The 16,300-nt window shown below is 36.8% G+C and overlaps 1 protein-coding gene across 4 annotated transcripts in view; it reads left to right on the top strand.

Annotated features, from left to right (window-relative positions):
- The window catches only part of RFX3 (regulatory factor X3), a 351,181-nt gene that overhangs the window by 269,145 nt on the left and 65,736 nt on the right, over positions 1-16,300 (top strand). For all 4 annotated transcript variants that reach the window (XM_060199778.1, XM_007525730.2, XM_060199779.1 and 1 more), the window contains 3 exons: positions 2,234-2,349; positions 2,798-2,952; positions 6,815-6,912. In XM_060199778.1, coding sequence (XP_060055761.1) covers positions 2,234-2,349; positions 2,798-2,952; positions 6,815-6,912 — 369 coding nt within the window. The remainder of the gene's footprint in view (positions 1-2,233; positions 2,350-2,797; positions 2,953-6,814; positions 6,913-16,300) is intronic.

The following is a 16,300-nucleotide window of genomic DNA, read 5'->3' as shown; positions in this document are numbered from 1 at the left end:
TGCTACTCTAAACAGAGGTATACACAGATCTTTTTGGATAGATGTGTTTGGGACATTGGGTAGGTACATTCCCAGCCTTGTGAGGGTTCTGTAGACTGCTCTCCACAAGATTTAGACCAATTTACATTCCCATCAGCAGTGCAGGAGGGAGGGCTCCTTTGTAGCCACAACCTCTCCATTTGTTATTGCTATCATTTCTGATGTATGAGATTCTCACAGAAAGGAAGTGGTATCTCATTATTGTCTTTATTTGCATTTCTCTAACAATGACTTGGGACTTTTTTTTTCATGTTTGTTGGCCTTTTGGATCTTTGGTGAATATTCTGTTCATGAGTGGCTGAAAAGGTTGTGGTATATATACACAGTGTAATACCACTCAGTTGTGGAAAATATTGGATTCGCTTTCTTCACCTTATCTTGGATGAAGCTTGAAGGAATCCTGTTAAGTGAGATAAGCCAGAAAGAGAAGGATGAATATGTGATGATCCCACTCATACACAGAAGCTGAGAAATAAGAACAGAAAAAGGAACAGAAAGCAGAATGTTGACGTCATTTGGTGTATTGCATTAAAGTAAAGGAGTCTGGAACAGGGACCCATTCAGGTCCTGGTGCAGGATAGTGGAGGAAGACATAGGCTGGTGATGAGAATGTTTTGCAGAAAACTGAGAAATGTTACACATGTATTTACTATTTATACTTGTTTTTACTATTGACTGTAAATCACTAATCCTCCCCCAATAGAGAAATTTTAAAATGAATAAAATAAATGTTTTAAAAATATTGTAGGTTTTGCCTAGGATGAGGGACAACTTTTCCTCAGCCTTCAAGGCTTACAGTTGGCATTTACCTCACTGCTGATATTAAGGGGTGGAGAATGTTTGTTCCTTTCTCTTTATTTTCATTATTCAACAATTTGCAACATTTGCTACTAGTTCCCAGAAAGTGCCCCCAAACTGGTTTTGTTTAGCATTTGCATTGTTCAGTTATTCTCTGAATCATGCCTGTAGTCCTTTCTACAGGGATAGCACAGATTCTAGAAGTATGACTTAATGGTCTTCTTCTTTTGCCTACAGTACTCAGACTGAATTTGAATAGCCCCCTGCTGTCTCTTAGCTCTGGTGAATTTAGTAGATCTCTAAGCAACTGTTTTATCTGTCCTCATGTTCACTGTTGCCATTTTTTACTGACTTCTTTTTTTTCTGTTGAAAATAATCACAGAATCGCATGCTCTTTGTATCAACAGGTTATCCTTTAATTTTACAACTGCTTTTATCTGAAGGCTAATTTGTAAACTAAGTGGGATGGCAAGGTGAAATTATACATGATCACTAAAAGTTAATGAACATGGCAAATTTTAGCACAATTCCCCCAAAAGCTTTTAATAAAGCCAGAAAATTGCTTCAGCAAATAAAATTGAGGAGGTGAGCTCCCAGCCCCAAAAGTTAACTATCTTAAAAACCCCTTTGAAAGGCATATGCAGAGTTAGAATTTGGTAGAGGCCTTTGCATGACCAAAGAAAGGTAGATGCTTGCACTGTTTATTTTATAAGCACCTCCATGCCTTTCAATTCTATACTCTTTCATGATTAGTAGGCTTGCCTATCTCATTGAGGACTAATGTGAATTAGATTTGTATATTGTACCCTTCTAGATCAGAGACTAATAGCAAAAGGGGTAGGAACCACAGAGACAGAAGGTAACCATAGGTCAAAGAAGAGAAGAAAAATAAAAGAAAGGAAAGGAAACAAGCTGAAAATAGAAGAGAATGGATGAAAGGGAAGATAAACATGAGGTCTTTATAGGAAGAATACAAATTACCCACCTTCGTCTTTTTTATTTATTTCATATGAGGGAAGAAGAGAATTGGGAGGGGAGAGATTCAAAAGAGAGAATGAGAGAGAAGTCAGAGTGTCATTCTTTTACATGCAGCACTGGAAATCAAACCTACAGCCTCAGACATGGAAGTCCTGTGCTCTAATAGTTGAACTCTTTCCTCAGATCAGATACTTCTTAATCTTTCTGTAGTAATACACCCTACATTTTCTGTAGCTAATGTGTTTTTGATTCTCTATTTCTGTTGGCTAACTGATCCAATATCACCAGGTTAGCTTATGAGTCCAAAGATATCTTTATGTCCATTGCATTATCCCATCTTTATACATCCTGGTAAGAAATATTATAAATAAATTAATTGTTTTTTTGTTTTTTGTTTTTTTTTGTTTTTTTCTTTTAGGCAATACTGGATGTTGTTGTGAATCTTCAGTTTAGCCTAATAGAAAAACTGTGGCAAACATTCTGGCGCTATTCTCCCTCTACTCCAGCTGACGGCACTACCATAACGGAACCAAGGTCAGAATCAATATGCTTTTCCAATTCATTTTCATAGTTGAGTAGTTGCCACAGCTAATAAGTCAGAGATATGTATACCAGTTGTGAACCTTACTTGATAACATTAAATGAATTGAAATAAGCCACAAACTGCTCTCTTGAGATTTCAGTGTGTGCATTATAGCTCCCATATTTATTGATTTGGGGAACTGCAGTAGAACTACTTCATCCTCATGGAATTAGTATCATAGTATCATATCTGCCTTTCATACAGTCAGAAGGTATTAACGTGCTGAGGTGACTCTGGGGGAGTGCTATGTATAAATATATCCAGCCATATGGCACCAGTGCAATGACGGTATAGTTCTAACCTCAGTAATAATTTGATAAACTAAAACTATTTTTAAAGTCCATTTTCTTTTTTATCCTCATTTGCCATCTATTCATTTGCTACATTTATTCACACCAGCAATCTGAGTGAAATAGAAAGTCGACTTCCGAAAGCAAAGCTGATAACTCTGTGCAAACATGAGTCTATCCTGAAATGGATGTGTAACTGTGACCATGGGATGTACCAGGCTTTGGTGGAGATTCTCATCCCCGACGTCCTTAGACCTATTCCTAGTAAGTTAAATGCAGACAAATACGGATGCTTTTGTTCTCATACATTCCACCTAGAGAGTTCTGGGAAGTGGCATTGCAATCTAGAGTGATTCTGAACTAATTTAGATTTGCCAAACAGAAGACATGCTACACAGAGTAGCACTTGAAAACAGCCTAGAGCTAAGCTGTAGTTAAAAAAAAGAAAAATTTCTGTCCAATCTTTTGTTTTCTTTCTGATAGAAAAAGTCAATCTATGGATGTGACAATCACAGTGACACTCCTAAACCAGTGAGCCATTTAAAAACCATCCCACTCAAGGGCACAATTTCCTTTGTAAAGCCGATTTTTAAAAAAATATGTAATTGCAAGGCCTGCCTCTTTCATGGTTGCTTTTGATTCAAAAAGAATTTATCTTGGTTTCCTCTGTAATTGAATTCTTTTATAAAAGCATTTACATTGTCACCTACATCATGTTAAGAACTACAAATGCAATTTCCATTAGCAGTAATGGTTAACTTGCACTTCCAGAGAGAGAAGGGGGAAAAATGTAACTACACAGCATTGTATTCTCATCATGAAACAAGCAGGAATTACATAGATAAGGTAGATTACTTTTTTAAGTGATGAAGTTTTTTAAACTACCTCATGGCAAACAAAGCTGTTTTCTACAGGTGTCAATGTAAATGCTTCTATAGATACCTATATTAGAGGCAGCTGAAACTTTAATTCCTACCTCTTCATAAGCACATATTTAGTAACCTTAACATTTAAAGAAACGAGGCAGAATTTCCACTCTACAGTGACATTAATAAAGTAAAAACAATCTTTCAGTTTTTGAAATTGGCTACCATGTACCTTGGGTACATGATTCATAGTGGACTTGTGTTAAATTTTTCCAAAATATATTTAAGTAAGACTAAGTAGAATGTGCAGATATTAACATTTACACATTTATACTTTTTCCTAAATGTAATAAATGAGGAAATACAAATTCATATATCTCCTGCCACCTAAAATATATGCATAAGCATGCACCTGTATGTAACATCAATTAACACACACATAAATTTGTATAAAAGTAAGTAAAAATAAAATCCAGTACCATTAATCTCACAATTTTTATTAATTGCGACTGTTTTCCATTCTGCATCAGGTTTTTTGATTGACAAAAGTGATGTTGTTATGGAAATTTCAGTATGTTTAAATACTTTCCTGATTTGTGTTCTAGAATTTAATTTTCCTTGGTTTTGTCTTGTTTCCTGTGCTCTGAGTGATATTCTCTCAAGATGTTTAAGATGAGTTGCATAGGGTACCCCATCCACTTATGGTAGCTTGTCACATCTTTCATGAGATGTCAGGAATTTTCATTTATGAGGCATTATTTTCATTTTCATTTATGAGGCAAACAACATCAGTATTCACCAAAAATACTGAAAACTTGATTTTTACGTTAGTTGCACATGACTCTGACTTGTGAACTCTGCAGTTGCCTCATTTAAATCAAGCATTTTGTTGAATTTAAGGCTCATAATTTTTATTGCACAACACACTTGACTTTTTTTTTGCAAATTTTAATTTAAAAAACAATTTATTTTATCTGGTATTTTGTTTCTTCATCCCACAGGTGATGAGGCCACGGTAGGAATTTTCACATGAATATAGGTTTATAGTTTTTCCACTGCCTGATACAGTAACATGATTCCATACTAAGTATATTTAGAAATTTAGTCCTAGTCTATAGTAAGACTTAATAAAATAGAAATTAAAGTACAATTTAGGTAGCTATCTTCTGATTATGTATACTTTAATATTTATCACGAGCCAGTTATGACAAGTCTGGTTTGAAATAGTCTTAACTTTCAGACCATCCATTCATGAGAAAAAGTTGTTAGGATCACTCGGTACAATTTGATCTGACATATATCCCTGTAGAGAGACGAAACTTCATTTTATTTCTAAAAATGGTTTTCTTTTCTGGCTGCTAGTACTTCACTCTTACCATTTACTGTCCAGATGGGATTACATTTTTAGCCAAAAAAAAGTCTACATATCACACCAATTTAAAGTCTGCTTGATGCTACTGTATTCTAAAATACATTTATCTTAAAATGAAAAAATTCAATGTGAAAAGTTGTATAGGAACTTCATGCTTTAAATGTATCATTATAAACATAATTAAAAGGACCCAACATGTCAAATAGTCCCCCCCAAAATTAAAATATTCAATATCATTTTGTTTTTAAGCTCCCTCAGATCAAATTTACCTAGATAAACCAACATCTATATTAATTTATGTTTCAATGTAATCCTTGGATTTTTAAATTGTATGACTGTTATGATTATAGAAAAATGAAAAATGCAGGTAGTCATACTGAACCTTGAGCATAATTTTACTGAATTTTTCAGAAGGGTTATTAAGTTTTTTTCACTCTTTTTCATTTTCATCCATGCTTGCCCTCCATGGTTCTAGTACATAATATAATAGGAAATATTTTTCTTTATTTTTCCTATTTTGGCTAAAGTGAAATACTTTGGAAATTTCAAGAGATTAGTTCTCAAAAAATTTCCAACTTAGTGTTTCTAAGAGATGTTCTCATGGTTAAGTCTGCACTTCTTGAGTATTTTTCCTAAGCAAAATTCAGGCATTTCAGTATCTTTTATATCATTTGATAAGTAAGATAAATCACTCAAAATCAGATTTATTATTGTACTACTATAATATATGTATTTTGCCATGTAACTTAAGTAAATTAAATCATTTCTAACCTTGCTTTAACAAAAGAAATGAGAAACATATCAGACTTATTTGAACACAGAAAGAAAATTAATCAAGGAATTCACTTCCATCAGTAGCATTATTGTTCTTGGGAGCTTTGGACAAAAATGAAACTTAACAGTTTCTTATAGTAGACTATAAATTATAATGTCCTCCCACACTATAGATTAATTTTATGTTGTGAGTGTCGCTTACACTTACGTATTTAATGTCTAAAACCACTACCTACACTGTGGAGTCTTGAACATAGATTAAGTAAACTGCTACTGACAGGATTACTTACTGAACCAGAGAAGAATTTTGTCTCTTACTATACAACAGTTTCAGTAAGCATATGCTTTCTTGTAAACTAATCATAATTATGCCTGATAAAGGTACTTCTAATTATTTTATGACCACCTTGAAACATACTCTCATGGATCTTAGCCCAATTTCAGGCTATATCAGACATATAAAAGACTATGGAATGAACTATTTTAGAAATATCTTAGTAATATTGGTTTCTATAACAATAATTCTATTATACTGATCCCATATCTGAGAAATGAAACTGAATAGTTAGCCAAAATTTTCAAGTTAAGCAATATTAATTTTTAATCTAATTTTTAGCAAGTATAAAATATAACTGTTCTAATTGCTATGTTCTAGTGTAGATAGATACATAGAGCAAGAGAAATCTTTGCATTATTTTCTTCTTAAATAAACAAATAAAATAGGTAAAGTGCTTGAAAAATCAAAATAAAGATTTATAAAGACAAATCAAAGCCTTTTCAGCACAAGATATTAGTGAAAACTGCTTTGTCTCAGATAGAAAATTCCTTAAGTATATTCACAACTGGTATATGTTGCTGTAAGCAAAAATGCTTGAATGTTTTTTCTTTTCCCAACAAAGTATTTGGAGAAAATAAATTGTAAAAGCAAAAGCTCTATAAGCCCAAAATATAATTATCAGATACTTTTGAAGTTAGGAGTACTATTAATGTCATGTCAATGAGGACAAGTTCTGTGCTTTTTCAGATGTCATGTATGCATGTTTTCCCTTACTTCTGGTAAAAAGATTAATGTTCTCTGGTATGGTTTTCCTTTCTTTTATTCTTCAACATTTAGGTGCCTTGACCCAAGCCATTCGAAATTTTGCAAAAAGCCTTGAAGGTTGGCTTTCCAATGCTATGAACAATATTCCACAGAGAATGATACAAACCAAGGTACACTTGTGTGTTTGGTTTTTCTTTTGCATTTAAGAAGAGGTTCTGAGCTATATATTTTGTGTCATCCCTGCTAAATGATATCATGCAAAGTTATAGTTATAATAAGGCCATTTGAAACTGGTCATTTTATTTTATAGGCATGTGATAAATTTTTATATTTTATAGCCATGTTTCATAGCCATATAGTAAAGAACTTATACAAGACATGGTTGATAATTCTCCTTTCACAGAGACAAGAGAGGCATTTTAAGTGTCATATATATATATATATATATATATATATATATATATATATATACTTTTCTAAAGAAACCTTGTCAGATTGGTTCCTTGTCAGATTTTAAAAAGAATGTTCACAAAGCTCCCACTTGATTTACTTACATATTTGCTTTTTTATTGAGAGAGAGCCAGAGCACCACTCCAGTATATGTGATATAGGGATCATACCCAAGGCCTCACATTTATATTTTTTCTACTCATTCACCTTCCTGACTGCTGAAGGATATATATATATATATATATATATATATATATATATATATATATATATATATTTTGCTTTACAAAATTATGAGATAACAGGAGTATAATTCCATACCTTTCCCACCATCAGAGTTCTGTGTCCCCATTTCCTCCACTGGAAACTGCAGTACTTCTCCCAAGGTTACAGACATGGGTTGACTATTATTTCTATAACTGTTTATATTTATATACATTTGCCCTTTTTTATGGTGCTGCCTTCCCTTCCTTTCTAAGTCACAACATCACCTATTGCTACTTCTTTTATTTATTTATTTATTTTTAATATTTATTTATTCCTTTTGTTGCCCTTGTTTTTATTGTTGTAGTTACTGATGTTGTCGTTGTTGGATAGGACAGAGATAACTGGAGAGAGGAGGGGAAGACAGAGAGGGGGAGAGAAAGATAAGACACCTGCAGACCTGCTTCACCACTTGTGAAGCGACTCCCCTACAGGTGGGGAGCCAGGGCTCGAACTGGAATCCTTACACTGGTCCTTGTGCTTTGCGCCACCTGCATTTAACCCGCTGCGCTACTGCCCAACTCCCTATTGCTACTTCTGAATGCCCTTCCTTTTTTCCTCTTTTCTCTCCGGGTTTTCAAGTCTTGATCTAATTGTAGTTGAGAGCCCTCTGGTCATCTTCCCCTAACATTGCTTCCTCTCTGGGGGCTATGGGCCAGCATTCTTTTGGGTGTGCAGAAGGTTGGATTTCTGCCTTCTATAATTGCTTCTCCACTGGATATAGACATTAACAGGTCAATCTATAACCCCAGCCTGTTTCTATCTTTCTCTAGTAGGGTAGGGCTCTGGAGAGGTGAAGTCCCAGGACACATTGGTGAGGTCATCTGCCCAGAGAAGAGAGGATGGAATCATAGTAGCATCTGCAACTTGGTGGCAGCAAAATACAAAGCAAGATAAAACAATAAAATTAAACCATAAACATGAACCAAAAAGTAGGAATAGAGCAAATTAGAGATTGTCAAGTGGAGAAAAGCTAGGAAGTCTACTTTAGGTATATTAATAGGGACTCATGACTTTAGTAATTTTTGTTTGACCTTCATAGCTAACATGCAGGTAGGCTAAAAGTATTATCTGGGAAGATGTAGTCAGAGTTGAGAATAGGGCTAGAAAGCTGGATTAGGGCAGAGAGTAGCTCTCAAACTTGAAGAAAGTTTATTAATACAGTTAAGTGTAGCTTTATCATATCTATGTGGGAATGCAAGGATCCCCTAACTAGGGCCCCAGATGACAAAAAAAGGCCATCATTAAGTGAGCCAGTCTCTTCCCCTTTTCCAGATTTTGATGTACTTTCTTTACATGATGAGCTTAGACTTTCTCCCAGTTGTTAAAGTGTTGAGTGTCACTTGTATCAGAAGCCATATTGGGTTTGTGGGATCTGGCCTCAAGTTAGGGAGGAAGTACACCTCATATTTTAGTGGAGTCTAAGTTAACCTTAAGTTTAACTGCATGTACTTGTTTGATAAATCTTATAAAGGTTGTCGATGGCAGAATAAATGTGCTTTCATATATATATATATACATATATATATATACATACATATATATATATATATATATATATATATATATATATATATATATATTTACTGGTAGGTCTCTTGGCCAGTATACAGTGTTTCTTCTAAAGATTATCAAGGGATAACAATAATATTAATGCTGTCAGAATAGATTAGGAGATAACATTTTACTTGCTTTCTTTTGTGTAACTAGTTGAATAGATAAGAGTGGTCCAAGGAAGTGAAGTGTAGGGTTAGGAGGAGGGTGTCTAGGCCTAAATAGGAAATACATGATTGGATAATTTATAGTGCTTTCTTTAGTCCTTTCTACTTGCTTGCCAAGCTTATTAGGTCTAGGTCTAATCACAAAGAACCATTAAGCACTTTTACTTTGAGTTATATAGTTGTCCCTAACTTATGGACATGTGTATACATGTACCCAGTCCCCTGGGCCCTAGTCTATAGTAGTGTCTGTTATTTTGCTAAAGAGGAAGTAGTCCCATGAGTTAGGAAAGGTCTCACCAGATTATTGGATCGGAAGTTTGACATCTCAGGTTTGGCATCTCTGGATATAATCCAAAGTGAAATGGCACTGGCAACATAACATGGCATGGTGACACTGGTTGTATTGATTTAGTTGAGGTCAGCAGGGGCCATATAACAGGGTATGGAATCAAGAGAAATACATCAAGAAATACTAGCAAAGGTCCCAGAGGTTCCAAGACTGGGAGATGTATGGGTTTTAAGGAGAATGTGTAATTTCCTTGCGTTCTTAGAGTTTAAGAAGCCTGTAGGTCATTAATATTATAACCAGTTCACTTGGGAGCTTGTTACCTTGAAAATTCCATGGTAGAATTTACCTTACTATATTTGACCTCACCATGATTTATGTCATTTAATGTTATCTACTAATAACTGTATCTTAGATACTGACAGGACCAGATAATTCCAATCCATCTGGTCTAAGGTTATATGTAACTCAGTATTGGGGGAATTTAAAAAAAATTAAAAGGTCATTTTTACAAATGCTTTACAAATTTAGTCCCAGTACCAGAATTCAAGTTTGTAAATTTGAAACACTAATTGCTTAGACAAAAGGGATATATAATCAGAACTGAAATCTAGGCAATTCTGATTTGGAAGGCTGTAAATTAGTAGAAATATTGTTTAACACCATCCCCATCACGAAAGGTCTGTTTCCCCATGACCAACCCTTGCAGTGGATGTAAAAATCCACCATTTTCCCAGGGTCCTTTACTTTGATGTAGTACTCCAAACCCAGTCTGCTTTGTGTTTCCCCTTCTATTCTTATTTCTTAACTTCTATGAGTGGGATCATCCCATATTCATCCTTCTCTTTCTGACTTATCTCACTTAATAGGATTCCTCCAAACTCCATCCAAGATGAGGTGAAGGTAAATTCATTATTCTTAATTGCTGAGTAGTATTCCATTGTGTGTATATATACCACAACTTTCTTTTTTTTTTTTAGGTATGAAGTCACATTTATTTTTTTTTTTAATTTTTTATTTAAGAAAGGATTAGTGAACAAAAGCATAAGGTAGGAGGGGTACAACTCCACACAATTCCCAACACCCAATCCCCATAACCCACCCCCTCCCCTGATAGCTTTCCCATTCTCTATCCCTCTGGGAGCATGGACCCAGGGTCGTTGAGGGATGCAGAAGGTAGAAGGTCTGGCTTCTGTAATTGCTTCCCCGCTGAACATGGGCGTTGACTGGTCGGTCCATACCCCCAGTCTGCCTCTCTCTTTCCCTAGTAGGGTGTGACTCTGGGGAAGCTGAGCTCCAGGACACATTGGTGGGGTCTTCAATCCAGGGAAGCCTAGCCAGCATCCTGGTGGCATCTGGAACCTGGTGATTGAAAACAGAGTTAACATATGAAGCCAAACAATTTGTTGAGCAATCATGGATCCCAAGCTTGGAATAGTGGAGAGGAAGTGTTAGGGAGGTACTCACTGCAAACTCTAGTGTAGTCCTGCTTTCAGGTATATATTTTGCAGTAGTTTATGGATACGTGTGCACATAAGCTCTCTCTCACAGAAACTGGTGTATATCTAGGTTATGGGACTTTGTTAGAAAGTGAACTACCTGAGATGAAATTAGAGTGTACTATTAAAGGAAAGGTCTCACCCGAGTAATGAAGCTGAAGGGTTGTCATTCCACACGTGAAGTCTCTGGATACATTCTGAGGTGAAGCATGTTGAGGTAGCAATCGTTGCTTTGGTTAGGTTGTGATCGGCAGATGCAATGTTATTTGGTTTGGATTGGGAGATGCATACGGGAAAGTGGGCCCTATCCAAGGGTTCCAGGACTGGGGGAAGTAGGGGCTCTATAGTGAAGATGTGAGGTTCCTGCTGTCTTAGGGTTCAAAAAGACACTCAATAGTTAATATTATCATCACATTATTTGTTAATTGGGTTAACTTTGAAAAGTCCCTTTGTTATGGTTTGCTGGACAGTACCCAGTATCTTGTATATAGCTCTGCTATTGGAAGCTTCTAATCTACTTGGTCTAGGCTTTTGAGAGAGTCCGCATATCAAATACATAGCCTATATATTAAAAAGATTCAGTTTGTCTTTTGAGAAACTTTGAGACATACAATTGATTTCCCCCTCTCATATTAATTAGCTACTGATTTATATGTCTACATTTTGCTAGGAGTGTACATAAACACCATTCCCACCACCAAAGGACTGTGACCCATCCCTCCCGCCCACTCCCACCCCCCACTGGCCCAGGAAGCTACATGCCTACCCCTCACCACTGGGTTTTTACTTTGGTGCCCTACTTACAATTTGATCAGGTCCTGCTTTTAGTTTCCCTTTCAGATCTTCTTAGTCAGCTTCTGTTGATGAGTGGGATCATCCCATACTCATCTTTATCTTTCTGACTTAGTTCACTTAACATAATTCCTTCTAGCTCTGTCCAAGATGGGTCAGAGAAGGTGGGTTCATTGTTCTTGATAGCTGCATAGTATTCCATTGTGTATATATACCACAGCTTTCTCAGCCACTCATCTGTTGTTGGGCACCTGGGTTGCTTCCAGGTTTTAGCTATTATGAATTGTGCTGCTATGAACATAGGAGTACACACCTCTTTTTGGTTGGGTGTTATGGAGTCATACCACAACTTTCTTAGCCACTCATCTGTTGTTGGACACCTAATTTGCTTCCAGTTTTGGCTATTAGAAATTGTGTTTCTGTGAACATTGTTATACACAGAATTTTTTGGATGAGTGTCTTTGAATCCTTAGGATGTATCTCCAGAAAAGGAATTGCTGGATCATAAGATAGGTTTCATAACCCTCTCCTACACTCAGTGTATTTTGAGTTGATGCTTTTCACATGAAGTTGTGCTTTTTGTGATGCTTTAATATGTAGTACTAAAAGATGCCTTTGTAAATCGAGTAATTTCTTCAAGTGAAGAGTTTCCTCATAATCCATCAGCATTTATCAAGACTGTGAATTATTTATCTAGGAATATACATTCTAGTCTTCATTTTTTCCTCCTTCTAACAGTCATTCTATAGTTTACTCTGTGTGCCTGCCCCGTGGCAAGATTAGACAGATCCCATCTAATGTTTGGCTTTAAAAAAATCCACTGCAGTGGTCTGGCAGGTGGCTCAGTGATAAAGCTTTGGACTCAAGCATGAGGTCCTGAGTTCAATCCCCAGCAGCACATGTGCCAGAGTGATGTCTGCTTCTTTCTCTCTCCTCCTATCTTTCTCATAAATAAATAAAATCTTTGGGAGCCGGGCGGTAATGCAGCGGGTTAAGCGCACATGGTACAAAGCGCAAGGACTGACTTAAGGATCCTGGTTTAAGGCCCTGGATCCCCACATGCAGGGAAGTCACTTCACAAGTGGTGAAGCAGGTCTGCAGGTGTCTATCTTTCTCTCCCCCTCTGTCTTCCCCTCTTTTCTCCATTTCTCTCTGTCCTATGCAACAATGACATCAGTAACAATAATAACTATAACAATAAAACAACAAGGGCAACAAAAGGGAATGAATAAACATTTAAAAAATAAGTTTAAAATAAATAAATAAATAAAATATTTTTTAAAATCCACTGCAGACTTGTGTTACTACTATACTGACTTTAGTTTGTGTACATAGTTGATGGATTGAAACTCTTGTAGCCACAAATCTATGGGAAAACCAGTTTTTTTCTCCTTTGACTTAGGATTTGCAGGAGCATTGTCTTCCCAACACTCAGAAGGAAATCTTTCATTGATAAATCCACCTTATATTATTGCTCTGGAACTCTACTGGCAAGACAGTAGAGCTAGGACCATGAGTGATATTTAAATGTAGATACTTCTCCTCCTCCTCCATTTCCTCCTCCTCCTCCTTCTTCTTCTTTATGATTTATATCATTAATTGAGAGGGAGACCAGAGTACTGCCCTGGCATATGCAGAGCTAAGAATTAAACTGGGTCCTCAAGCATGCAAGTCCTAAATTCTATCACAGGGCCATTTCTCCAGCCACTACATTTTTTTTTTATTTCTCTATTGGAGAATTAATGGTTTAAAGTCAACAGTAAAATACAATAGCTTGTACATGTGTAAAATTTCCCACATAACAACTCAACCCCCACTAAGTCCTCCTCTGCCATCATGTTCCAGGACTTGAACCCTTCCACCCACCCCAGAGTCACTGACTTTGGTACAATAGACCAACTCCAGTCCAAGTTCTGGTTTGTGTTTTTCCTTCTGTTCTTATTTTTCACTTCTGTCTATGAGATCATCCCATATTCATCTTTTTGTTTCTGACGTATCTCACTTAGAATGATATCTTCAAGCTCTGTCCAAGATGTGGTGAAGAAGGTGAACTCATCATTTTTAGTTAGCTGTGTAGTATTCCATTGTGTATATATACCAAAACTTGCTCAGCCACTCATCTGTTTTTGGATACCTAGGTTGCTTCCAGGTTTTAGCTATTACAAATTGTGCTACTGTGAATATAGGCGTACACAAATGTTTTTGGCTGTGTATGTTTGGTCCCTTAGGAAATATCCCCAGGGTAAGAATTGCAAGGTCATTGGGTCCACTTCTAGCCTTCTGAAAGTTCTCCAGATTTCCAGCCACTACATTTAAGGAATAAATTTAGTTATGCCTTTAGTTGCTCTATCCTGCCAGGTGTATAGGGTTGTCAGAAAAGTCATGATGTGCTTTTCTGTGTGTCATTACTTTTTCAACAACTCAATACCTTTCTTATGTTCTATAATCCCAAGAGGCTAGTGGCTACACTAGTGGTCATCATGTAGTACACATTTCTCCATGCTGCAGTGAGCAAGAAAAGGAGAGATGCTATTTGATTATGATATACCATACCTATTTATGATAGCACATCCAACAGCTACAAGCACCAACCCCTTCCCAGTTTTCTGTTCTTATGAAAAGGAAACACTGACAAAACCATAGGATAGGAAGGCTACAACTCTGCACAATTGCCACCACCAGAACTCCATATCCCATACCCTCCCTTGATAGCTTTCTTATTCTTTAGCCCTCTGGGAGTATAGACCCAAGGTCATTGTGGGATGCAGAAGGTAGAAGATCTGGCTTCTGTAATTGCTTCCCCACTGAACATGGGCGTTGACAGGTCGATCCATACTCCCAGCCTGCCTCTCTCTTTTCCTAGTGGGGTGGGGTTTGGGGTAATCAGAGCTCCAGGACACATTGGTGGGGTCGTTTGTCCAGGGAAGTCTGGTTGGCATCATGCTGGCATCTGGAACCTGGTGGCTGAAAAAAAGAGTTAACATAGAAATCCAAACAAATTGTTGATTAATCATGAACCTAAAGGCTGGAATAGTTCAGATGAAGAGTTGGTGGGGGGTATCTGTTTTGAAAATAGCTAGTAGGCGTATTTTAGTTATATTCCAAAGTGCTTGTGGCTATACTAGTTTTTTTTTTTTTTTTCCTGAACCTGAAATCTGATATGCAGGTGGATCCAAGTTATTGGTCTGGGGAGATGATGTCATGGCTGGAAAAAGGACCAGAAGGCTGGACCAGGGAAGTAAATAGCTCTCAAATATTGAAAAGTTGTATAAATATTGTTGACTATAAACCTCATCGATGTATCTGATCTGAGGTCCATATTCAGCTTAGGAGCCTGTGTGACTTCTGCATCCCTGTAGATCTGACCTCACATACTGTAGTCATGAGTAGGAATGTTCCAAGCTGCCCCAATATCAGGACCCATCTTCCTCAGGTGTAGCATAGAATATGTTGTCAAGCCTCCCTTTGGAGGATGGAATATTCTCTACCATTGTTGATTCAAGTTGAGGGCAAGGTCCTATGGGGGCCCACAAAGGGGTCCATTTTGTTGTTCTTGATAGAGATTACCAGTAACAATGGAGAGAGGAATTTATTTGAGGTCTAGGCCCATCATGTCTGTTTGGGAATCTCAGGATTCCCCAACTAGGGTCCCAGCTGATGGGGTGTCCTGATAGTGACTAAAGAGTCATCTTTAAAGTATTCCAGTCTCTTGCCCTTATTCACTTTTGCAGTCCTTGCTTTGATAAGGTTACCTTTGGAGTGAGTGAGGGAAGTGTAATAGGAAGTAGGTTAGGAGGGTATTTAAGTCTAAGTAGACACTATTTCATTATCAACTTTATATTGACTCACTGCAGACTATTATGTATTTCTGCTTTCAGGTATATATAATTTATGGATACATGTGAACATATGCTCTATCTCATGGGACCTGGTCTATATCTAAGTTTTGGGACTTTGTTAGGAAGTAAACCACCTGGAATGGAATTAGAGAATCCTATGAAAGGAAAGGTCTCTCCCGAGTAATGAGGCTGAAGGGTTGACATTCCACTACTGACGTCTCTGAACACAGTCTGAAGTAAAGCATGCTGAGGTGGTACTCTTTGTGTTGATTAGGTTGGGATTGGCAGATGCAATATCATTTGGTATGGATTGAGAGAAGCATGGAGGAGAGTGAGCCCCACCCTAGAGTTTCAAGGAGTAGGGGAAATTTAGGCTCTATAGAGGAAGCGGGAGGTTCCTACTGTCTTAGGGTTTAAGAAGGCAATAGATAGTTATTGCTATAATCACATTATTTGGCAATTGGGTTAACCCTGAAATATCCCTTTGTTAGGATTTGCTGTATCATACACAACATCACCATAATTTATGTCCTTTGACGTTATTTTTCTAAAGCTGAGCCTCTGTTTGTTTCTGTTCTCCCTGGTCTAAAATTTAAGAGAGTCAACATATCGAAGACTCAGCCTATTGTCTGTACATTAAAAATTTTGAGACATTCAATCAGTTTCCCCCTCATATTAATTAAATAGTGATTTATATGACTACAAAT

The sequence above is a fragment of the Erinaceus europaeus genome, chromosome 10 (genome assembly GCF_950295315.1).
Source record: "Erinaceus europaeus chromosome 10, mEriEur2.1, whole genome shotgun sequence".
Classification (NCBI taxonomy): Eukaryota; Metazoa; Chordata; class Mammalia; order Eulipotyphla; family Erinaceidae; genus Erinaceus; species Erinaceus europaeus.
Note: the sequence above shows the minus strand (reverse complement) of the source record. Positions and strands in the feature narration are given on the sequence as shown.